At 25.8% G+C, this 27,011-nt stretch overlaps 2 protein-coding genes across 4 annotated transcripts in view; both read left to right on the plus strand.

Moving 5' to 3' along the window:
- Positions 1-7,524, plus strand: part of LOC126555907 (fatty acid synthase-like) — a 33,882-nt gene extending 26,358 nt beyond the window's left edge. The window contains exons 13-25 of the mRNA XM_050210904.1: positions 75-226; positions 297-464; positions 1,666-1,950; positions 2,013-2,215; positions 3,329-3,866; positions 3,926-4,105; positions 4,177-4,375; positions 4,440-4,766; positions 4,841-5,088; positions 5,666-6,649; positions 6,715-6,975; positions 7,066-7,314; positions 7,389-7,524. Coding sequence (XP_050066861.1) covers positions 75-226; positions 297-464; positions 1,666-1,950; positions 2,013-2,215; positions 3,329-3,866; positions 3,926-4,105; positions 4,177-4,375; positions 4,440-4,766; positions 4,841-5,088; positions 5,666-6,649; positions 6,715-6,975; positions 7,066-7,314; positions 7,389-7,502 — 3,908 coding nt within the window. The 3' untranslated portion in view covers positions 7,503-7,524. The remainder of the gene's footprint in view (positions 1-74; positions 227-296; positions 465-1,665; positions 1,951-2,012; positions 2,216-3,328; positions 3,867-3,925; positions 4,106-4,176; positions 4,376-4,439; positions 4,767-4,840; positions 5,089-5,665; positions 6,650-6,714; positions 6,976-7,065; positions 7,315-7,388) is intronic.
- Positions 1-27,011, plus strand: part of LOC114119081 (fatty acid synthase) — a 69,168-nt gene that overhangs the window by 32,317 nt on the left and 9,840 nt on the right. The window contains exons 2-14 of one of the 3 annotated variants that reach the window (XM_050210906.1): positions 11,549-11,698; positions 11,773-11,894; positions 12,257-12,346; positions 12,437-12,839; positions 13,145-13,347; positions 14,317-14,813; positions 17,682-17,908; positions 18,001-18,153; positions 23,742-23,915; positions 25,512-25,951; positions 26,029-26,457; positions 26,537-26,674; positions 26,737-26,967. In XM_050210906.1, the coding sequence (XP_050066863.1) occupies positions 17,692-17,908; positions 18,001-18,153; positions 23,742-23,915; positions 25,512-25,951; positions 26,029-26,457; positions 26,537-26,674; positions 26,737-26,967 (1,782 nt within the window). In that variant the 5' untranslated portion in view covers positions 11,549-11,698; positions 11,773-11,894; positions 12,257-12,346; ... (2 more) ...; positions 14,317-14,813; positions 17,682-17,691. The remainder of the gene's footprint in view (positions 1-11,548; positions 11,699-11,772; positions 11,895-12,256; positions 12,347-12,436; positions 12,840-13,144; positions 13,348-14,316; positions 14,814-17,681; positions 17,909-18,000; positions 18,154-23,741; positions 23,916-25,511; positions 25,952-26,028; positions 26,458-26,536; positions 26,675-26,736; positions 26,968-27,011) is intronic. The other 2 variants (XM_050210905.1, XM_050210907.1) reach the window with 2 other exon arrangements.

Below are 27,011 nucleotides of genomic sequence, written 5' to 3' on the forward strand. Positions count from 1 at the left end.
TTAATAGTGTCCGACTTTTAATCACAAACAATTTGATATACCTACGTCATAATATGTTTATTGTTAAATTTCAGAGTTCCCTGTTTATGTATACCCGGAAATAGATCTTATTCAGTCTGGTGGCGTAGAAATTCGAGGACTTCACGCAAATGTAATAGCTAAAAGAAAGCCACTAGCCGATCCAGTGTTAGAGAAATATATGTTTGTTCCAAACATTATTGAAACAGTAAATATAAATAAACTAATAAATAATTAATAAATCACAGTTAATGTTTAATTCTTTATCATATTTGCAGGGTTATACATTGGAAGAAATAGCACGCATTTCTTTGCATTTAGTAATCGAAAACCTCATGGGCATTAAAGTTAAAACTGTAGAAATTTTAAATAAAACTTTTAACCCGGATGTACAAATTCTTAGCCCAATCATTCTTAATGTCTTAGCTGATCTACCACTCATACAGGTTTGATGTTATATTTATATTTTAACAATACACTTATGTATTTATTTATTTTAAACGGGCCAGGCCCAGTTACATACATTACAATAATAATAACAATCGTTTGTAAATATGATAATATTATTTTTAAAAATCAATTGAAACACGATATCTTTATATAATATATACAAAAACAGGCTCACCACTTCCCCTATTTTTCATTTTTGGTTAGAAGGAAGGGAGCGGGTATATTGTATTATATTGTATACAGGGTGATTCTTTTATCAAACAACACTCATTATTTCAAAAAAGTAATCATGTTTTTGAAAATATTTTTTTACATAGTTTCAAATTGTTAAAAAAAAAACAACATTTTTATAAAAAAATTATATTTTTAAATATTTTTTATCCTTATAATTTTTTAAGTTTTTTACTTTTTTGAATGACAACATAGATTTTTAATTTCATATTCCAAAGCAGAATAATTTTTTGAGTATTTTGATAAATAAAAATCGAATTTAGGGTGAGTAGTTTATGAGTTATACTTATTCAAAGTTTTGACAAGCGGTGTAGTGGACAAACATTTTGCGGGGTAACCCCGTACCACTCCACTCCGCGCAACTAAACTTTAAATACTTTTAACTCATAAACTACTCACCCTAAAAAAGGTATCGAATTACTCAGAAAATTATTCTGCTTTGGAATATGAAATTAAAAATCTATGTTGTCATTCAAAAAAGTAGAAAACTTAAAAAATTATAAGGATAAAAAATATTTAAAAATATAATTTTTTTATAAAAACGTTGTTTTTTTAACAATTAGAAACTATGTATAAAAATATTTTCAAAAAAATGAATACTTTTGGAAATAATGAGTGATGTTTGATAAAAAAATCACCCAGTATAAATATTATGGTTTTATTAGAATGTCATTTAAATAATTTAACGATTTTTTTTTTTATTACATTCGAAGCTGGGTAATTTAGCTATGCAATATAATAATACTTAATTATTATATAATACTTATTAGCTGTGTAATAACAAAATAAATAGAATTAAAATAATTTTAAAGGAATAGAAAGCTTGGTGATATGAAAAGATCAAATTATAGGTAGTTTTCATAATTGTGATAAGGGTGTTGCTTGCATAATTAGTTTCAATGTTTAAAATAACATGTATTTTTAGACAATATTATTATACGTTTATATATAAACATATATTTTTAGCCCGAAGTATCTATTCTATCCGATGGAACTCATCCTCAACTGAAAGAAATAGGATCCAATATAACGGTGGAAGATAAAAAGCTATCTACGGATCAGTCGGTGTTATTTGCTGTTGGATCTGGAGTTTTACAAGATTCAAAATTGCTGGAACAAGTTTATGCCACTCTAAAACCAGGTGGATTTTTACTAACGCGTGAGCAATTAAATGCCGAATACTCACTAGATTCTGTAGAAGTCTGTCTAGACGCTTCCTTAGAACAAGAACGATTAATGCTTGTTAGAAAGGTATGAAACATAATATATATTATTAATTAATATTAAGATATTAATTATAAAAACCGTTATAGCCTTTAGAGCAAAATATTGTTCCGATTGTTGTTAAAATATCAAGCACAGAGTTTTCATGGTTACCAGTATTACAAAAATTATTAAAAGCCGATGATGCTTCTGTAAGCCAAAAAATTGTTCTTGTTGGCGAAAAAGATCCTACTAATGGTATAGTTGGATTTTTAAATTGTATCAGAAAAGAACCAGGTGGTGAAAGAGTTAGGTATGTAATATAAATGTATCTAATATATAATGTATTATTTCCTCCCGATGCCCAATTTCAACAAATGAGACATGTTTTCACCGCATTTCCACATAAATAATTCAATACCATTAATACGTTAATACAAAATGTATTATTTTTTTTTTAATTTTCCATGAAATGTTTATCATAGATTTCGAGTAAAATTTTTTGGAAAATAAAAAATCTTTTAAAAATTATTTTTATATTGTATGTCTTTATTTTTAATAAACGTAAAAAGTAAAAATTGGACATTTCAACATAAAAAAACCAAAACAAACCTATTTACTCTGAGAAAAAAAGTAGACTTCAACAATAAACCTTTTACTCTCAATGTATTTTTGACTAAAGGTACCTTTTACTAGTCGTACTATCATGTATATTTTATAATAAAAAAATATTTAGATATAAAAAGATTTCATTTAACAATAATTATATTAGTTTTTTAAGCTCATAAAATAATTTTCCATGAAAACGTTGAAACATTTTATGATTATATTAATAATTGTCGTTTTCTAAAAACAATTTAATTTTTAAGAATTTAAATTCTTTCGTTTAAGTTATTTATAGATATATTTTAAATATATTTATTTAACTTAATTCCATAAACAAATAGAAATAAGTCGTAATACATAACTATTAATTAATGTACCTGTTTGGTTTCTCAACGGATTTTTAACTATCTTAATGTCATACTAAAGCCATACAGTTATAAATACTTACATAAACAATAATAATATACGATTATATATTGGAGCACCCCATGTTCATCAATTTTATGTAAGAAACATGCTAGAAATCCTCTTTCATGATAGGTACCATAATATATTGATTTCATGACTGGTCTTCTTTTTTTTTTTGCAACTTTAGGCTATTTAAACATACCGTATAACACATAATGTCATAATTAAAAATCGATCTTATTAACTTCTTCATTTGAATATTGCCGCCCTTAAACTAGTGCTACCTTAAGCGTCTGTCTATTTTGCTACCACATTATACAGCCATAATTAATTTAATTTTAAACTATACCTAAATTGATTATATACAATATGTTATAATATATCATTAATATATATTTAATTTTTATTTTAGATGTGTATTTATAGTGGATAAATCTGCACCAAGTTTTTCTTTAAATGAACCCTTATATAAAACACAATTAGAAAAAGATTTAGTATTAAATGTTTACAAGGATAAAGTTTGGGGATCTTACAGACACTTATTACTAGAACCTCCATCTTTAATTGAAGTCCAACATCATTATATTAATTCTTTAGTTCGTGGTGATTTGTCTTCTTTAAAAAGGATTGCGGGATCTCTTGTTCCGTTTACAAAACCACCAACTGAATCCAAATTATTGCATGCCTACTATACTGCTTTGAACTTTAAAGATATTATGTTAGCTACAGCTAAGCTCGCACCTGAACTTAAAGCAAGAGGCCGCATTAATCAAGAAAGTGTAATTGGTTTTGAATATTCTGGTCGCACCGAAAGTGGAGAGAGACTTATGGGAATGATTACGTCACGAGCTTTAACAAATATACTTGAATATGATCCATATTTGGCATGGAAGGTACCGGATAGTTGGTCATTAGAAGATGCAGCAACTGTACCAGTAGTTTATGGAACAGTACGAGATTTAATGTTATGTTTAAATCATATACATATTAAAATTTTTATTTTATTAAGGTAATATACGCTTTGGTTGTCAGAGGTCGAATGAAACGTGGTGATTCGATACTTATTCACGCTGGAACTGGTGGAGTTGGTCAAGCCGCTATAACTATAGCACTTTACTATGAATGTGAAATTTTCACAACAGTTGGAACTGCAGAAAAAAGAGAATTTATAAAAACCCATTTCCCACAAGTAAATTCCACTTAAAGAAAGGAGTAACAGAATGTTTGTTAAATAATTTTTTTTAAATATACAATGTTTAGATTCCCGAAAGCCATATTGGAAATTCAAGAGATTCATCATTTGAGCAAATGATCATGATGGAAACTGACGGTAAAGGAGTTGATATGGTATTGAATTCACTATCCGAAGAAAAACTTTTAGCTTCAGTGAGATGTTTAGCAACTGGTGGTCGATTTTTAGAAATAGGAAAATTTGATTTAGCCAACAACAGCATGTTAGGTTGAGTAATACCTTTATTTTCTACGTTTGATATTTTGATTAAACTTTATTACTTTTATTTTAGGTATGGAATTATTTTTAAAAGAAATAAGTTTCCACGGTGTTATGTTGGACACATTGTTTGAAAGTCCAAATGAATGGAAGCAAAATTTCCAACGTCAAGTACAAGAAAACATTGACTCTGGAGCGATAAGGCCATTAGTGCGTACTGTTTTTGAAAGTGATCAGGTAGAACCGGCTTTCAGGTATATGGCAGCAGGTAAACATATCGGTAAAGTACTGATAAAAATTCGAGATGAAGAAGAAGACCGTATTATAAAACCACAATCTTTAAATGTAAAAGCATATCCGAGAGTAACTTTTGACAAAGATTCATCTTGTATTATTTGTGGTAATTGATATTAAACGTATCTACATTTTATATAATAAATTATAGAGTCTGTACTAAAATTAAATACTATAAAGGTGGTCTGGGTGGTTTTGGTCTTGAACTGGCTGACTGGATGGTTTTAAGAAATTCGAGAAATATCGTTCTTACTACAAGAACAGGTATACGTAATGGATACCAAGCATTGAGAAAACGCGTATGGGAATCTTATGGAGCTAACGTAGTAATTTCAACTGCTGATATTACTACAGAAGAGGGAGTTAAACAATTACTTAATGAAGCAAATAAGTTGGGACCAGTTTCTACAATTTTTAATCTCGCCGTAGTAAGTATAATACTTCTAGTTATTTTAGCGAACAATATATACTTAATACACTTAATGCCTTCACAGTTTATACACATATATTACAGTAACTCCTACATGAGTCATGTTTATGATATAGATATATACAGTTGTTAATGGTTTGAATGAGAAACCGTGTATAAGTGTCACTAATTTTTAATTTTTAATACCTTAATATATTATGAAAGTATAACTTAAAATTTCACTACTCAATAAGTATAGCTAGATTATTTATTTATTTTATTTATACCAATCGCAATTAGCAGACCAATAAGTTTTTAAAAATGATAAAATATCTTAAATGATGCAACATATTATTATAATAAATTATGTGTTATGTCACCACTCACCAGGTTATTATGAAATATTGAAATATTTAGATCTAAATGATTTAGCCGCGTTTCAAACAATATTTATTTTCAACATTTTAATTAAAATGTTATTTGAATACAAATTGTTAAATATGCATATCTTTTTTATTCTCATATTTTTAATTCAAATTTGCTATTTTTAGTTAATTTATTATACATGATAACTTATATAGACTATTTTTGTTTAGGTTTTGAAAGATGCATTGTTTGAAAATCAAACAGAAGAAGATTTTAAAGCATCAGCTGGACCAAAATCTATTGCTACAGCGTTGCTAGATAAATATTCTAGAATTATGTGTCCTAAATTGAAACATTTTGTAATTTTTTCGAGCGTAAGTTGTGGTCGTGGTAATGCTGGTCAAACCAATTATGGTATGTCCAATTCGGTAATGGAAAGAATATGTGAAATTCGTCATTCGGAAGGATTACCGGCTTTGGCCGTTGAATGGGGAGCAGTTGGTGAAGTGGGTCTTGTAGCTGATATGGCTGAAGACAATCAAGAAGTAGTCATTGGTGGTACTTTACAACAAAAAATTGGCAATTGCTTAGAAATATTGGATGATTTGTTAACTCAAAAAAAACATCCTATTGTCTCGAGCATGGTAGTTGCAGAAAAACGAGCATCTAGTAGTAATGCGGGAACTATTGTTGATACTGTAATTAATATACTTGGCCTTAGGGATTTAAAAACAATTAGCTTACATTCAACCTTAGCAGAATTGGGTATGGATTCAATGATGGCTGTTGAAATCAAACAAACATTGGAAAGACAATTTGAAGTATTTTTAACACCTCAGGATATCAGAAGTATGACATTTGCAAAGTTACAAGAAATCGGATCTTCGGACGATAAAGAAAAGAAAGCTGATGCTGAACCAAAGTCAATTAGTCAAGTGCCGGATGTAGGATTACGTTATCTCATACGAGCTGTAGGAGAAGAATCTTCTGCTTATAATTCAGTGATGCGCATGCCATCTTTATGTGAAAATGGTTCTTTAATCGAACAACCTACAACCAAATTACACACTTTATTCATTATACCTGGTCTCGAAGGTATTTCATCAATGATGGAACCTCTGTCCAAAAATTTAGACATGCAAGTCTTATGTTTACAATACGATATTGTTGGCACATCAACTACTATTGAAGAAATGGCTGCTAGTCATTATACGGTAAGTAAAAGTTTCAACTCTTTAATATAATTTAACTTGGAATCAAACGTAGTATTTGATTGCAGTTGATCGAACAACGATTGTCTGCTGACCAAGAATTTTCAATTGTGGGCTATTCATTTGGTGGGCTTATTGCCATTGAGGTTTTAAAATTGATGGAAAAAAATAATCGTTCAGGTAAATTATGGTTGATTGATAGCGCTCCGCAATTTTTAAAAATGACCATTGAATTGCTAATTCGTGGTGATATGCCTAAAGACCAAGATTTTCAAGTACAACTAATACTGAGGTTCCTTGATTTAGTGTGGCCTCACAATAAAATTGACGTAAGTTAAATTAAATTTTTTTTTATAATATACTTAGTATAAAAACTTTTTTGTATTTTTATTATTATTATTATTATTATTTTTGTTTAGTATATAATTAATAAACTCTACCAAATCAATACATGGGAGGAACGTTTAAATTATTTCTTTGATGAAGTCCCTGATGATGTTGTACGCAGTAAAGACTATCAAAAACGATTATTAAACAGTGCTTACATTAAAATGAAAGCAGTCCTTAGTTATGATGGAAAACAAAATGGTAGTTTAAAAACTCGTGCTCTATTAATACGCCCCACCGAACATGTTATACCAATATCTGAAGATTATGGACTCTCGGAGGTATTTTCTTTGTAAAATATAATTATTTTGTACATACAATAAACATCAATGATTTTTTTTGTTTATGTTAATAGTACTTTGAATCGGCCGTCATGGTACACTTTGTTGAAGGAAATCATTATTCAATATTAGAAAACAAAAAGGTTGCCGAACTTATTTCGCTGTCCTCGTCATCTAAATATTTATAATTAGTCATTAATTGAGAATTGTATTCAATCAATTTATTTATTTAAATAAAAATAAAAACAAAAACAAAAACAAATCATAATAATTGGACTGAAATAAGTTTTTGGAGATTTTATTTTCTTATTTGCTTTGTTCCTATAGATTATCTGTTAAATCTATTAATACATTTCCAATCGTTAATTTATATTTCTATGTGCTATGATAATTGATATTGACAGATAATTTTCTCGGTATAAATGATAAAATTTATATGTCTTTGTGGATAAGTACAGTCAACTCTCGATAATTCAAAGCGGGACATTTAAAGTTTCGAATTACCGATACTTAAGAAAAAAATATTGTTTTTTTATTAATGTACATACAATATAATTATACATAATATATACAATATATTATATATAGTTTAGTATAGTATATTATTAACACAGAAATTATAAGAAATATATTTGATAATTAATTTTTAAAACAATTTAAAAAATAGATGTTGAGTGAACATACAAGAGAAAGTTTTTTTGTTTAGAAAAGTTCTTAAAAAGTATAAAAAAAATTCAAATAAAAAAAATAAAAAAATTAGGTAAAAAAAATATGAAAAAATTTTTAGGAAAAAATATTTAAAAACAATTTTTTAGTTAAAAAATATAAAGAATTTAATATAAAATATATTTAAAAAATAAATGATACGTAAAAAATAGAAAAAAAAATGTAAATAAAAATATAAAAAAAATGTAGGTAAAAAAATATTTTAAAACAATTTTTTTATATAAATAATATAAAGTTTATGGCAAAAAAGCGGGTAAGTGGGTACCGCTCTGCTGTACATTAATTGCCGAGTGGATCACTATTATATATTATTATAGCAGTGTTAAATTTGAATCCAATGATAGTTATCATTGTATACGAAAAACGATTCTGAACGAAGTGGATCTGTCAGCCTAGGATTATAGTTTCCAGTGATTGGTGAAAAAGGTTGTATATGTTTAATGGCCTGAATACACCAAAATTTAAGTTCTTTTATAATTATTGTAAGCTGAACTTATGAAAAATCTTGTATTAAATTTTCAGCTCTTAGCTACTTATGCAAACAATTTTATGAATTATACCTACAAAATAATTTGTAAATATTCATAATTTTGACGAATTTTCGTCAAAATTTGAACTTCAAATGCTAATAAAAATAATTTGTGCCTATGTATTCTTATAATTTTTAAATCACTATAAGAATAACATGTGAGGAACTTTGTATAAAATGTTCAAGTAATTTGATAGGGCCAAAAAAATTTTATCGGCACTTCAAAAGAAAATTCTTAGGAAAATTGAAAATATCATTTGTCTATAAATAGCTCAAAAAAACTCAAAATATTTTGAAAATTAAATCATGTAAAGAAAATGCCACTCTAAATAACTGGTAAAATTTTCAAGTATCTACGACTTACTTTTTGAATAATAACAAATATTTTAAATCGTTTGGGATAAATCGTTGTCGTTACGCTATTTCGTAAAAATTTAAAATTCAAACGCACATAAAATTTTTCCTATAATGATGTTATGAGTTTTCTATATAGCTACTTGAAGGAAAACTTATGGAAAACTTAGTGTTATAATTTTAATCCTTAGTTATGAACACAAAAATTTTTATGATTTTTCAACTTCAAAATTACTTGCAAATTTTCGCGTTTTCGACAGATTTCGTAAAAATTTGAACTATAAACGCTTTTAAAAAAAATTGTGACTAACGGTTTTTAATTTTTTTTAGCTACAATAAAAACAAGTCATAAGGAACCTTGTATTAAATTTTCAAAACTTTTTGGTCATCCAAACATTTTTTATCGACATTTTAAAAAAAATTTCTAAAAATATCGAAAATTTCAGTGGTCTATAAATAACTCAAAAAATTTAACTATATACAGATACCTACCACTGACATTAACATTTGCTGAAAAATTCAAATATCGACAGTGATTGGTTTTTGAATTACAACCATATAAAAAAATCGATTTGGTCTAAGACTGGTTTTGCGTAAAAATTCCCGTTTTCCGTCACTTTTTTTTTGTTTTTCTCGATTTTTTTGAAAACTGTTGGAAAATGTTCACTTTTTACCTCTATAATGCACTAAGGATATTCACTTTTACATCGGAAACCACCCCCATAGTTTGAAATTGGAGCATTATTTCAACTAGTTATGCTGTACACAGACACAAAAAAAAAAAAAAAAAAAAACACACATCATTGTAAAATCAATACATTCATCACTTCGTTCAGAATCTAAAAAGTAAAAGTTAACAGAAAATAATTGTCAATATTTCTATAAATTTGTCCTAAATGAAAGAGTAGTGTATTTAAGATTTTTTTAAGGGGGGGATATGTTATGTTGGCAAACATTTAATTTCCCTACGGAATTAATTAACTTACCATCGACATCACAATGTTATAAATTAGTAACAAATAGGAAATCAGGGGGAATCTATCACCAATACCGAAACCCCCCCCCCTAAATACGCCACTGAAATGAATAGTTGAAACATCTAAAAATTGGTTGATGTAACCTAAAATTTTCTTTCGATATTCCTATAAATTTAACCATAATAAATAACTGTGACAACTAAAAATTGGTTTATCTAACCTAAATTTTTGTTTAATATCACAATAAATTCAACTAAAAGTAATTGATGACATCAACTAATTATCTGGTTTTTACATATATAACTAGAATTTAAAGTTGAACTAACTTTAAAAATGGTCAATCTATCTAAATATTTTTTTCCGTGTAGTTGTTACCTAGCAAAATACGAATTGCTCGATTTATCGAATTTCGATTGGAACGCTGATTGTTTTATGACAATCTGTTGGATGAGCTTTTACTTTGGTGTGTCGAAGCAATAGAAACATTATGTTCATTAGAAAGATAGTAATAGCTTTCATCTCCAAATCCGAGAGTAATGTCCTAATCTTAGTTTTTGCTTGGATTTGAAGAACTGGTGACAGTCTTCTAGTAATTGTTTCCATAGTTATGAAAAATACTGCATTGTGGTCACTAGGCGATTCTAACTTGACTTTTTATGAATCTATACAGTTTTGAAGAATTTGAGCTGTCGTTGGGTGTTTAAAATGTAGTACTATATTTTCCATAAGTTTGACTTACAATATTTATAAAAGAAATTAAATTTTGGGGTATTCAGGTCATTAAAGTATAAACTACTTAACTACCCTTTTCATCACCCACAGGAAAAAATTATCCTACAGGCTGACAAATCATCTCCGTTCAGAATCCTTTTTCGTATACAATGTCACAATGATACCTTTTTTTGGATTCAAATTTAACTCATAAATAATAGTGTCCTACTGTACAGCAGAGCAGTACCCACTTATTGACCACGCTTTTGTGTTTTTTGTTTTCCTGATTATTTCATAAGATACTGATAATTTTTATTTTGACCAACTAATGTACCAACTAGTTTTACTTTCCTACCAGATATGAGATAAGATATTGAATTAAAAAAATTAAAGATTTTTTTTACTATAAATTGTGTACACACATACGACATATCGACATACCAACAAAACAAATCAATACATAACTGTAAAATTAATACATTAAACACTTCACTTAAAATCTAAAATATATTTAAAATATCCAAAAGCGCGGGAAATTTATTAGTACTCTGTATAAATTAAACACGAAGAGTGCAGCTAAAGAATAAGTAGATAGTGAGTTTATGACGCCAATACCACAGAATAGATTTAATCTATTCTGTGCCAATACTAACAAATAATTTTCCCGCTGTGATATCAAGTTTAAAAGATAATATGCATATCTATTATAATATTTTGTAATCAGTATTCAAATTCAATGAGTTGTAGGCACGATTTAACATCTAACTTAAATTTATTATGGTAGTAGATGTTGAAAGTTACGATTATTTGGCATTTGTTGACAATCTCTATCTTGTAAGTACTAAGTTGTAGGTAATTAGTACTATCATTTTTACTTTATATTACTTCTATACTATTCCAGATTAGTGATTTCTGTTTAATATTTACTATTATCTAGGTATATTAAATTTCTTAACTCTTTACTTTTATATATGTTAGTTGTTACATACAGAAGAGATGATTGGTGTATCATATTAAAATCTTAGAATTTATATTATATACCTATTTTACTGATTGACAATACATTGATAATATGCCTCGACTATTCGTAAGTATAATTTGATGTTTATTTAAAGTTAAGTATAAATAAAACTACTATACAATGTATTTATCATACTGTAGAAAGAAGAAATTGCCAAGCAATTTATGCTCCCAGAGCGTAAATCTAAAATTGCAACTCTACTTAAACAAGATGGACAGGTATATTGCATTTGTCGATCATTAGACAGTTCTAGATTTATGATGTAAGTATGAAAAATATATTATTTTATTTTTAATTTAGGACAGTTCACTATATTATTTAAATTGCTTTATGGTCTATTTTATTTTGGATGTATATTTGTGCATAATACCCTCAATTAATGATGTTACTAAAATTAATAATATGTTGTCATGTTATGACAATATATTATTAATGTTGTTAATGTTGTTATATAGGTACCTAACTAATAACTGTTTTATTACTTTTAAAGTGAATCATGAAAAAAATAAAGATACTAATTTTTTTTTTTTTTAATGCTTATTTTGAAGTTGTTTACTTGAGGACTAAACTTAATATATATTTTAAATATTTTTTATTCATGTATTTATTAATTCTAATTTCTAGTGGATGTGATGCATGTGAAGATTGGTATCATGGTGATTGTATGGAATAACAAGAAAGCAGTCAAAACTTATCAAGCATTATTTTTGTGATGTATGTTCATAATCAATATTTTATAGTTTTGTAGATTAATACACTAATATAAGTAGTATTATTACTATATTATTATCTATATTATTTTAGAAATGTAAATCAAAAGATCCTTTGTTGATAACAATATTCAAAACATCATTAAACCGTAATCAAGTCGTTACAATTAGTTATTTAATTAAGTTTTGATTGATTTACTTACCATATATAGATACTGTTTTTATTTATTTGGTTAATATGTACTCTGTTTTTGTTTTTCATTTTATTGGTAGAATAAATTGTCATTGTTCGACAATACTTTTGCTATCAATTATACAGTTTTCATGTACTTACATAACATTACTATTACAAATTATTTTACTGTTTCATGTATTTTGTTAATTTTTTTTTTAAGAGGACGTCATACTTGCTTGTATTTTCTCTGGCGTTAATATGTACGACATAGACAAAACGTGATTATGGAGACTGAGTAGAACTCGCTTAATTTTGTTCTAGAGTAAATATACCATTTATAAAAATGAATTGTGACAATATTTCTGATAACAAGATGCTACGTTTTTAAAAAAAAATTTAATTCTTGAAAAGTTAAAGGTCATTTACAAATATTGACATTTTTGCTATTTTAAAACTATATAATAAATGTTATATTGAAAATATACTATTTATACTATATAATGAAATACAAGTCGAATCAACTATGGTAAATAATATTCAGTATTTTGTCAGAAATTTAATTATTTATTTAGAATTGAATAATCATATATTTTTTTATTGTAATATGTAATGTGTCATTTATTACAGAAAAATAAATCTTTATCTAAGTCTACTAAGAGAAAAAGTAAGGATTCTAGTTCTGATGGTGATCATGTAAGTTTGCCATTGTTAAACCGTGATCATTCAATTTAACTGGCAAATTTGGCTGTGTGCCTAAGAAAATAAGCATAAAACACTACTGCTTGGATAAACTAAGGAGAGCAGAAATTGATAAGGAAAGAGTTCTCCAAGTAAACTACATTTATTTTTTATAAATTATGTTTATTAAGTAGATAATTATATAAAAATAAATTGAAGTATTGCAGAACTGTTTCGTAAAATTGTAATACATTTAATGCATTGATATTTATTTGAAAAGTGTACTCATTTCGAATGATAATTTACTTGTTCCTCTTTCTCTAGTAGCAACGACAAATCATTTCATTTTAAAAAAGTCGTTAAGATCTTTAATTTTTCAATTAAATATTAAATTTTACAATTTTTGAATTTATACCAATTTTATTAATAGATTAATAGAAATATATCTCAACTATTTATTTGTCACAATTTAAATTTTAGTAAAGTAATGCATTTATTAATTTTATAATGATGTTTATGAATAAAAAAAATGATAATTTATGGTAGAAAAAATTGTTGAATTTCAACTTTGATGGCTATTTTGGTAACAAATTATAAATAGTAAGTATTTTGGGGGTCAAAAAGTAAAATATTCCTAGTATTCAATGTAATTGTAGATACTTGAATTATTTACCTAATATTTATATAATTATTTTCTATTAATTATAAAAAATTTAATCTGAAAGCTTGAAAACTTAATACAAGATTCCTTACAAACTTGTTGTATATTATTATATTTTATATTCACTGTGTTGTTTTAAAATACAATTTTCCAGCAAAAATGAATCCAACCTACTGTACTTATTTTTAATCCTAATTAATTAAATAAATTATTTTTATATCAATATAAATATATCATAAAATATACTCATTGATTTAAGCCGATTAACCACCTTTGCTTTAATTTGTTGTTCATTTGCCATGATATTTTATCATTGAATTCAATTTTAAGTATTAACACATGCTTAACAGTCATTTTCTCAATAACGAGGTATACTCGACACTTACTATACAGCAAGGTTACCTACTTTCTCCCTTTTTAGCATTGTTTTTTAAAATTAAATTTATTTTTTCTGTTTCAGTGGTTGAAATTAGATGAGTTGGTTGCAAAAGAACGACAGAACAGATACATTATAGAATGTCTATTCGTGAGTTGATGAAACGTCTAACAGCGGAAACAAATAATTCTCAACATCAACGTGAAAATAATTCCTGCATTTCTTCAAAATCAACTAATGTATCTGATGAATAGTGTTCTATGTGCATTACAAATAGAGAACAATGACCTCTTGGGATTTATTCACCCTAAAATTTTCTTTAATTGTATTGATTTTTTTTTTATTTCGAATTTAATACTGAATTTATAAGTCAATCACATGGTTTGTCCATTGACCTTGCTGTTATATTTATTAAATTCATGAATAATTCAATAGTGTGTTTTTTGATTGACTCTTTTTCACCCTGAACTGAGTAAGTTTGTCATTGTGTTTGCCGAGAACCTTCTCGGTACAATTTCAGTAACTGTTGAATCAGTTTTGGTTAAAGACATTTTATTTGTTTATCTTTTTATCATTAAACGGTAAGTTACTTTTAATAGTTATTTTTTATTATTATTTACTTGTACTATTAATATTTACTTATTTATAATAACACTATTTTGTGTTTTAATGGTCAAACTTATATAAAAATTCTTAAGTAATATTTGATTTATTATTTTATTCTCATCGGTTAAATTGAACATTTTTTTTATAATTGATTAACTTTCAAATCATAACATACATGATGATTGATAAACGTTCAAGTTAATTAAATAAAATCTGTAAGACAATCTTATATTTTACTTCATTTGTTTATAAATGTATTTATTAATATTTGTTATTTTTACATCTATATACATAGTTAAAATATGATATATTTACTGAACGATAAAAATTAAAAAAAAACCCAAATTTTATTTTAAAAACCATTTTTAGTACTCTGGTTAATTTTCACTATAATCTACACTATGATTGCTATAAGATTGTATTGAATAAATTGTTATTTGACAACTATTTAAATACTTATTAACTTTAATTATTTACTTAACTATAATCTGTTATTTTTCTCTTATAAACATACAACATAACAAATGTGTATTTAGCAGAATCAATTTTAAGTACAATGTTTAAATATTGAAACTATATTGAATATGGTAATATTTTATTATTTTACAGTATTTTAATTTTAAATGCTACATTTTATATACTCATAACTTGTTTGAAATTGAATTACCTTTTTAAAAAAAAAAAAAATATACAAATTAAAAACACTGAAATATATAATATTCTTTATTTTAAATTTGATATTAGGTTTATTCATTTATTGGTTCTGCTAAATACAAATTTAATATGTTGTACATATATATTTTTTTTTTTTAATACAGAAATAAATATGTTGTACTATCTTCTTTAATAAAAAAAAAAGATTTAAAAAAGGACAAGCATTAAGCACCGACTTTTGAGTTAAATATCAATAATTTATTATTTAAAAAACTATTCATACTCTATTTTTTGCTAAAAAATATTTGAATACTACAATTTTTGTTAAAATACTGTATGCCATCAATGATAATCTAGCTGAAGAGTAACTTTTTCAATAATTTTAGTAACAAATTTTTACACAGTTTTGTATAATTATTATTTTTGTTAATTTTCTATTATCCTTGACAGGATGAATGCTGTTTTTCTCAAACCTACTCCTTTTGGCTTTTAACTAATAAAATGTGATACGATGTAATTTTAGTAAATAAGACAAGCATAAAAAGAATCTTTGACTACACTTAATCAGTAAAAGTAATAACTATTACCTATATTATTACTAAAATATATTTATACAATAGGTTGCTGTACATATTTTTATAAACAAGGTATTTTAAATTAAAAAAAATAATGATGTGGTGCATTTCTTTAAATAAAAAATGAAAAACAAACAGGATTAAAAATATATTCGTGATATTGTTCATATCATATTTTCTACAAATTATTAGATTACATTCAACTGTAATCAATGATAAATGTATTATTGCTCAATGTTCAGCTAGGCATACATAAAATTAGTTAATTTTAAAACCAATATTTGATTTCTATATTAATTACCACCAATACCAAAAGTCTTAGGTCGATAACAACAGATCACCCAATAATTATTATGTAGGTAGGTTATTATCATAATTGAGGAGTATATTCAGCTGTATATTGATTATGCTATTTAAGTAAAACTATTTAGAATTAGGTTTAATAAATAAATAGTTTTTGTGTTATTATAATTTATTTTTTGTTTAAATTGGTACATGTAGGAAAATAATAAAATATTCCTACCTAATAATATGTGTTAATATTAATATATTCTAATTTATTTATTTATTAAAATGTAAGGATCTAATATTAAAAGGGTTTGATACTTAATTACTTAATTTAATTTTTATCTGATAATGGTTTTTCACCTTATCAATTTGTATTTTTGCGATGTAGATTTTAGATATTTATTAGGCAATGGACATAGTAGTAATATATGACACTACAATGGTTAAAAATTTAAAATCCTTTTATTTGATTTTTAAAATTATTTCGACTGTTGTATTATTGGTTACAATCTATTTAATTAAATCAAATAATAATTTATAATATTAAAAGTATAGGAATAACATTTTGATATACTTTATAATTTCTATATGTTATTTTATAATTATTAATTTATATCTTAAAAAGTAAAAAATACGGATAGTTCATAAATACGCAGGATAGATGCCGGAAGTTTAGGTATCTAATAATTAATAAATAATAACAATAATAATTAATAACAGTAATAATCTATACCTACCTATAGATAGGAGTACCTATGTAAATATAAAATTAATTTTGTTTCTTATTGTTTTTGATTTTATATTGAAATTATTATTTACACTTCCTGTCATCATCAGTGCATAGATAGGTAGGCACCTTACTATTTGGCGATTTGGGTATTCCTTTAAATTATTATTCCATGTATTTTTTTTTTTTTTAATTGTCATTAAGTACTATATTAGGTACTTAGAACCCATCACACTGTATCTATACTGCTATAATTATTATGTAAGAAAATAAATTTCCTATTTAAATAATTTTAATGCATATTATAGTTTCATAACATCGTATATACGAGCCGCCTATAGCAAAACATAAATTATTCGTCCGTCGATTAAATAATGATCTACGACCTTAAGACCTTAAACGACTATATACGACCCTATAAAAATAGGTATATGTTACGATCGTACGATATGCAAATCGATGGCACATCCTGTGATGTATTACTTTAATGAATAAACATGTGTTTTAACGTCGAACAAATGTTTTTTTCTGAGTACTTATAACCATTATGTTTTTAGTGTATTAGGTAGTTACTAATGAAAATAATTCCGTAATTTTAGGTAAACCAATATGTCGAGACAACAAGCCATCGAGCTTAAGATTAAAACAGATAGGGAGATAGCCTTGAAGGCCGGTCGCCGTTTGGTAAAATGTGATCCTGGAGATGAAATCGTTATATCGGGGTTTTCTGGATCTTTTCCAAACTCTGACGGTCTTCCTGATTTTGCCGACAATCTTTTCAATAAAGTTGATTTAATATCAGATGATAACAGAAGATGGACAATTGGTAAAAAAATTGAATATTGTTTACGTTATAAATTATGATTATAGGTATATACTTATTCTAGATTTAATTAATTAATACCTATATTATTCCAGAACACCCGGAAATCCCACAGCGAACTGGAAAACTAAATCAAGTAAATAAGTTCGATGCAGCATTTTTTGGGGTTCATTATAAACAAGCGCATACTATGGATCCTATGTGTCGTATTATTTTGGAAAAATCATACGAGGCAATAGTAGACTCAGGTAATAAGCTTAATATAATTATACATAGTCAACTCTTGATATTTAAAATATTCGATAATTTGAAACTTTTGGTAATTTGAAATAAATAATCGATCACCTGAAAATCTGGTTGTGGTTGAGCGTTTTATTTAAAGGAAAATCAGTACAGGTGTACTCCGTTATTCAGTTGTTTTAAGTAAAATTAAGGGCAAACTGGATTTCAACACTTAAAATTTGAAGTTCCTATCATTTAACGAGGGTTGGGGGTAATTTTTTGAACTTAAAATCGATCGGGGCAGAGAGCATAAGAACTAAGAAGTAAAATAAAAAGATTATTACAATTTAAAATGTATAATTCGGTAACATTTATTTTTTAAATTTTTTATTGATTTATTTATTTGTAATTTCTACATGTTTTAATATGGGATTTGAAGATATATAATTACAGATGATAATTCAACAGTAGCTACTTTTATTTCTATAATTGAAGAGGTACATAATAGATATCTAACCTATTACCTAACCTGACTAAAGTTTTATCTGTTAGGCGATTTCTTTCCTTAGATTTGATATGCTTCATGCTCGAAAATGTACATTCCCATATTATGTAAGTTATTCCAAACATCCAAACACAGATAACATAATATATTTAGCGCTAAATCTCGCAGAAATGGATGTTTTTAAACTGATAATGTTTTCCAAAACGACATAACAATCTCTTTTGTAGATATGATTGTTGGATTTATTTGCAATTCATATATGATTTTAAATTTTTAATTGAAATGTAGATTTTTGTTTTTTTTGTTTCAATTGATATAAAAGGGTTATTAATAAATACATTGATTCGGGATCGCATAAGTTTAAGTTCTTCAAATCATCTTTTGAATTGTACAATTAATTTATCTAAGAGGATAATGCAATTTTCAAAATTAAATTATCGTCAAATTCCATTTTTTTCAACTTCACAACAAAGAAAATGTATTAAATTGTTTTCAACAAATATATTTTTATAAGTACTCAATATTTTTCTGAACCCATCTTAAAATACAATAATTTGAAAAATTGATTGTTTTCTTCTTTGAAGTTATACATTTCATTTATTTAAATATTGAAAAATATCAGTTTAAAATATTAATGAACATAAAAATTGTTTATCATCCATCTGATTTTCAAAATAATTAGTATAAATTGTAATATTCGCTTTATAAAAATGCAGTATTTTTTTTTACAATTGAGCTGTAGTTTCAGTAACTAGATAAGAATTAATATAAAAGTTTTGTGAAAAACAAAGGTAATAAAATAAAGAAAACTAACTTTAAAATTGTATTGAGTAATTATTAACCTAACCTAGTATTATTCGACCAGATAAAAAAGGTATTCGTGTTATTAAAAAAATGTATTATACCTTTATTATAAAAATGATATATCTAATAAAATATAACAGATGTTATTACAAATTTATACATTATATAAATATTAATAATATAATTTGATTAACTATGAGAAAATATTTTTCAAAAAACTTATTAGAAAAATAATATTTGTATACTGTTGGTATGCATATACCTAGTTTCAAACAAATAATAATAAAAAACTTATTTAATATCAAAATCAATAATTAATTACCTAGATCATTTAGATTTAATATATAATTTTATTTTGAATTTGTTATATCTTCCACCTCTTTTGTTAACGATCTTTATTGGTGCTAATCCCAACCAATTTTTAATTTTTGTAACAAGGATGTAAATATATAAAATAAAAATCAAGATTTTTATAAATATATTAATAAATAATTATACAACAACAAAATTTAATTATTTAATTATTTTTTATAATAAATAATTATTATTTTAATATTTTTTTATAATAAATAATTATTATTTAATAGGCAACAGGTCCATGAATTATATGCACATAAATAATTTTTAAAATAATCTAAAAATCGAATTATTTTTCAGTATTATAGACGTCAATAAATCATAAATCATAGTGCACACAACTACACAAGCTTTCTCGTAGATATAGACCTACAATTGACTTATTATAGATATTTACCAAGTTTTTATCGGGTTATGATGATGTGTACAAAAAGCTAATATAGTCAACAGGGTTATATTGACAGTATAATACTAACCTAAATATTGTATCATATTTTTTAAGTATAATTTATATAACATTGTTAGGAATTAATTATTATATGTCACATAATACCTACTTTTTAAAATTTTTCATAAAACTCAATAATTAATAATAAAGTTTTTCAAAAGTCTCTACAACTTCGAATTTTTAGAGTTAACTGTATAACATTTTTATTTATTTATCATTTAAGACGACACTATAACCGCATGTGTTGTCTCAGTCTTACAAACATAAAACATATAGGTAGTGAATTTACCTTTAATAAAACAACTTTAAATTATAATAGGTCAATTTGCTTAAATATTTAAATTAATAATACAACATTTAATTTGCTAAATTAAAATTTTAAGTGCTTTACATTTGAAAGACGGAGACAATACTTATGGGAATGGCGTTTTAAGAAGCGTTAATGTACAGCGTGATTCTTTTATCAAAATATCAAATATCACTTATTACTTATTACAAAAGGAAATAGCTTTTTTCAATTTTTTTTTCTTCAAAATTTAAGATCCATACTATTCTAGAATTGTAGAATTCTTCAATATTTTCACTCTTATATTTATTAAGTAAACCGCACTATCAACTTTTGATTTTCAAATAACAACCTTTACTTAAAATTCCAAAAATTAAAGAGGCTTTTTTTTTTTTGTGAATTATTTCATTTAAATTTTTATTTTTCGTTAATCTGTTATTGAGATATAGCTTCTCAAAGTTGGGTTGTTTTGGGAAGTATTTATTGAGTGTTAATGTATTATAACTCGTCAGTAGTTAAGTAGTAATACGTAGTAATATTAGTCCAATTGGTTATAAGACATATATGACAATATTGACAGGCGCGTACACAAAAAAATATTTTGGAGGGGGGTTTTGGTTTTAAATTTTTATTCTTATATAATCTAACCTAACGTATAGCCTAACACATGGGCGCCCATAAAAATCATTTTAGGGGGGGTCAAAATAAAAACATTCTCAAATGTAAGGTAATAAAGATAATAATAATATTATGATAATATTTATTGAGCTACAAGTTTTAAATATTTTTTGTCCAGGGGGGGGCAAGTGCCCCATCTTGCCCCTCCCAATGGGCGCCCATGGCCTAACATGAAGTTTACACAATTTCAATTATAGTACTATTTATAAATTTCGGGGGGGTTTGAACCCCTAGAACCCCCCCTTGTGTACGCGCCTGACAATTGATAATAAGCTATATGGCAGCTAGTAACAGGTACAAATATTATCACCACCCTCTGCTAAAGCTACGCCATGAGGTCGATGATATAAAAATCATTACTATTGTAGCTAGGTACTGGATTTTACAAAGAAAAATCCCAGTTCTGACGGTGCTAATTATTGCTTATGTATAACCCTTAAAAATCTTCTAAAACCAACCAACTTTGAGCAGCTATAACTCGCCAATAGATCAACGAAGGTTAAAAATTTCAACTTGAAAATTCATGAAAAAAATGACTGTTAATTTATGCAATTATTAACATAGGTTGCCATTTGAAAATTAAAAGTTGTAAGTTTTTTACGATATATAAGAGAGAAAAAAATTAAAATTTTATACTGTTGTAGAAAAACATGTATCTTAAAATTTGAAAAAAAAATTAGAAAAAAAGTCTTTACTTTTTGAAATAATGAATGTTATTTGATAAAAAAATCACCCTGTATTTATATACATATATTTAAATATTTTTATAATATGAAATATGGAGTGTTTAAAAATGTATAATGCATACACGAATAATGTTACAATAAATTATTTAAACTTTAAATATTTTTCAAACATACATACTCATTCAATATTTCAAAATAAAAAAGGTGGAAAGTAGGTAGGTAACCATTTTGTTGTATAGTAGGTTAGTACTGTGCCTACTAATTAGTAATGATAGTAATGTATTTAACAAATTTGAGTTCAGTAATAAATAATTGCATACGAAAAATGCTAGTTCAAAGAAAATTATAATAAAACATTTAGTGAATATTTTAAATATTTATATTCTACAGTTATTTATTTTTGATATAATAAAATATCAAAACCATTTGAAGACATATTATTATTTTTCGTGTAAATAGACAATTTCGTGTAAATTTAATCTTCAAAAGCTCTAACTAAATAGGTACCTAAGGAATTTCAGTCAACTTTTTTCTTTTTCTTTTTTAAAACTATTTATAACAATTAACATTTATAGAGAACTTATTTAAATTTTCTAGTGTAATGAATGAAAACAATTTTCATATTGACAATCATTAAAAAAAAAATTTAAAAACTGATGTGTCTTTATAATTAGCCCATAAAAATTCAAAATATCTAGTATAATAATTAATTTAAAAACTAAACCGTGTAAAGAAATTTTTTTTTAAAAAATTTAGCAAAATGTCAAGTATGGTTATTTGTTTTTGAATTATTTTAAAACAAGAAAATCGATTTTGCAAAAACTTGTTTGCGTAAAAATTCCCGTTTTTCTTACTTAATTTTTTTTTTTTTGCTGGTTATTTGAAAACACACTGAACTTTTTTTTATTTTTTACTCTTAGAAGTAACCAACTAGATTCATTTTATCCTACCAGAAAAGATATGGGAATTTAAAATCAAAGAATTATTTTCTACTATAAAAAGTGTCTTTAGACAAAAACACATAATATTATTGTGAAATAAATGCATTTATGGTTCATCACTTCCCTTAGAAACCAATTCTTTTGAAAGAACTAATTTCGCACTAGTAACAAATAACAACATAAGTCATAAACATTAACGTTGATTTCGTTTCTAATAATTTGTTGTTGTTGTACCTAAAAACTGTGATAACATAACACTATAACACGTAGCTTTCAACTTTTTATTTTTTTACATATAAAAAAAATTAACAGTCATGCACTAGATGGAGTATTTAATTTACTGCAAGTGAATTGCTTAATTTTGTCTGATTTTCAACGGAGATGACTGATAAGTAATAACTTTTGAAAAAAATAAGGGGTGTAGGTATTTTAAAAATCAAGTATTAGTAAGTACTATAGATATTATTTTTTTTTACCTAATTTAAATGTATAATTATTATTTTTAATATTTTACTAAGTTAAGGTTAGGTCTTTTCTAATGTATTTAATTTAATTTTAATAATTGGGTTATATAAGGAAAAGTTTGAAGAGTTCGTAATTGCTGTAGCTATTAATTTTTATGTTATAAACTATTGTAGTTTATATTTAATAATCTTAAATTATATTATTGAAGTATAAGTTTTTTAAATGTTCATGTCTTATGTTTAGTTGTCTAGTTATTAATTTAACATTTTTATAAAATAATAGTCAAGCGATTTTGTTATTAAATTAAGTTAAATCAAAATTCAATGATAATGTACCAGTATCTAAGATTCATAATTATTAAAATGACTCATCGAATTAATTTTAATTATGGTTTGAGTTAATAAAAATAAAATAATATTCAATTTTTTGATGTTGTTATTTTAGGCAATTCCCCGAAGTCATTAAAAGGATCAAAAACAGGAGTGTTTGTTGGAGCTTGCTTCAGTGAGTCAGAAAAAACTTGGTTTTATGAAAAACTTCAAGTAAATGGATTTGGACTTACTGGTTGTGCTCGAGCCATGCTTGCTAATAGAATATCTTATTGGTTAGGTGTAAATGGTAAGTAATATATTTTTTCCTCAAATGTTCTTATTAGAGGATGACGAACTCACATAATATGTTATCAGCAGTGAGACTGGGCTAGTTAACTATTTTTTTTAATTCGTTAAGTTAAGTTAATTTGGCAAAATGCAAGTTAAGTATTAATATGCGCCGCGACAGTAGCGAAAGCAATTCCCGCAGAGTCGGTGGTTCAAATAGAAAAAAAAATAGTTTTAAGTTAGAAGATACTCTTATCTTTTATTTAACTTATTTACATTACAATTTGATTGGAAAAAATAAGTAACTTCTTTTTTCATAAAAAACTTATAATTACACCATTTACACTTCATGTTTAAGTTTTACAAATAACATAATATTATAATGTAGATCTTTATATCTTAAAAAAAATTATTTTGCTGTAGGTACCTTTAAATTATAAATCCAACAAAATAATTAAATTAGTAAATAGTATAAATACAATGGGTCAATCCCTCATTCCGAGCAAAATTATTCTTATCATTTCCATGAATGAATTTAAATATATCAAACTACAAATTTTGATTAAAACTGACAGTTCACAAACGTATGTGGGATATTGGGTTTGGATAATATATGTTTTCTTTTCTAAATAATAATTACCCCATGGCACTATTCTTATATCTAAACATAGTATATTCTGTGAATAAGAAATAATATAAAATATTATTTTTTATTTCTCATAAGTCGTTTCGTATATTATGACATTTTGTAAGTTCCATTAACTATTAGCATTGTTTAAACATACACTAACTATAATATTATAGTTTAATATATTTATTATATTTTAATCAATAATAGGTCTCTACTTGTATTTAAATATGTTATTTTAAAATCCAGACAAAATGCAGAATTGAAGTGTTCTAATATTTAGAATACCTACTCGATACCTACATAATAATACATAGCAGATGCAGAATAATTTATGTTTAACCTAATAATTATTGTTATTTTTTTTTATTATTATTATTATACAAAATGCAATAATAAACCTTTGAGGTTCGTATACGAAGAAAAAAAATAACTTAAAGTGACTACAAAATAAATTAACACGTTAAGTTAGAAATTACTTAAAAAAATAATAATTCGTTAAGATAGAAGTTACTTCTTAAAAAAAAGTAACTTGTTAAGTAACTTATAGTTAAAAGTAACTTAACTTTTTAACTTAACTTAAATTTCTTAACTCGTTAATACCCAGCCTTGATCAGCAGAACCAATTTTAAATTGTTAGCTTTAATACTAAAGTGAATAAATAAACTAATCTATTATCAAACTTAAAAGTAATTAGTAATTACTAATTATACTATCTAAAAAATCGTGTAAGTTTTTATAATATTAGAATTTTAAGATTAATTAGAGTCGCAGTTATAGCTACTTTCATATTAAAGCTATCTAACAACTTAAAATTAGTTCTACCAAAGTTGAATGTAAGTTTGATGTGTTATACGCTATAAGATGGATATAGCACATGCTTGGTCATAATGTATTATTAAGTATACATGTAAATAAATATAACATGATTACAATATTTGTTTGGTGTGATTAAAACGAAACTTATATTTTTTTTAATTTATAAAGGTCCAAGCTATTCAGTAGATTCTGCTTGTTCTTCAAGTTTATATGCGTTAGAACACGCTTATAAGGCGATTCGAGATGGACACTGTGATTCTGCACTTGTCGGAGGCTGTAACTTGTGTCTCCATCCATACGTGTCTCTGCAGTTTGCACGTTTGGGTGTGCTCTGTGCTGATGGTCGATGTAAATCTTTTGACGAAGCAGCGAATGGATATGTAAGATCAGAAGCAGTTTGTGTTTTGTACTTACAAAAAGCGAAAAATGCTAAACGAATATATGCAAAAGTTGTGCATGCTAAAACAAACTGTGATGGGTATAAAGAACAAGGGATAACTTATCCTTCGGGACCATTACAACAAAGATTATTAGAAGAGTTTTACGAAGAGTGTGAAATAAAGCCAAGTAATTTAGCTTGGATAGAAGCACATGGAACAGGAACTAAAGTATATATACATTTTATTATTGAATAATATGTTTAATTCATATTTAATATTTATATTATAATATTAATTACTTAAAGGTCGGCGATCCTGAAGAAGTGAAAGCTTTAGAAAATGTGTTTTGTCCTGGCCGTACAGAACCGTTATTAATTGGTTCTGTAAAATCTAACATTGGTCATTCGGAACCTGCCTCTGGTTTATGTTCTGTAGCCAAAGTTATTATAGCCATGGAAACTGGTTTTATACCACCAAACATCAATTTTAACACTCCAAGAGAGGATATTACAGCATTTTATAATGGCCGTATAAATGTGGTAGCCGAAAAGACACCTTGGAATGGGGGTTTGGTTGGTATTAATTCATTCGGTTTTGGTGGTGCTAATTGCCACGTATTACTTAATTGGAACAATAAAAGTAAAATTAACAATGGGCTACCTGAAGACGATTTGCCTAGATTAATTGTAGCATCTGGTAGAACTGAAGAAGCTGTAACCACTATATTAAATGACGTAAGTCATATAATCAAATATAATTGATACGTAAATATGAAATTAATATTTAAATATATAATTTTATTTTAAATTTCAGTTTTTGTCAAGATCATTGGATAAAGAATATGTACGTTTATTACACGATGTTCAAGCAGAGCAGATTCCTGGGCATATTTACAGAGGATATACTATCGTGAAAAAAGATATTAAAGCAAACCACTCCATCGATTTCCAAGTAAAAAAGTCATAATTTTATTCATTTTTTATAATTATTAATCATAAGTGCATTTTATTCAGTATTATTCCGGAGAACTACGTCCTGTGTGTTTTGTATTTTCTGGAATGGGTTCTCAATGGACTGGAATGGGTGCATCATTAATGAAATTGCCAATTTTCAATGAATCAATTTTAAAGAGTCATAACGTTTTAAAAGACTTTGGAATTGACTTAGTAAAAATAATTACAAGTTCTGATCCTAATATATTAAACAATACAGTTAACTCGTTTGTGGGAATTGCAGCTATGCAAGTAAATATTTAATTTTTAAAGCTCTCATACATTTTTAAATATAA

Source organism: Aphis gossypii, chromosome 1, assembly GCF_020184175.1.
Source record: "Aphis gossypii isolate Hap1 chromosome 1, ASM2018417v2, whole genome shotgun sequence".
NCBI lineage: Eukaryota > Metazoa > Arthropoda > Insecta > Hemiptera > Aphididae > Aphis > Aphis gossypii.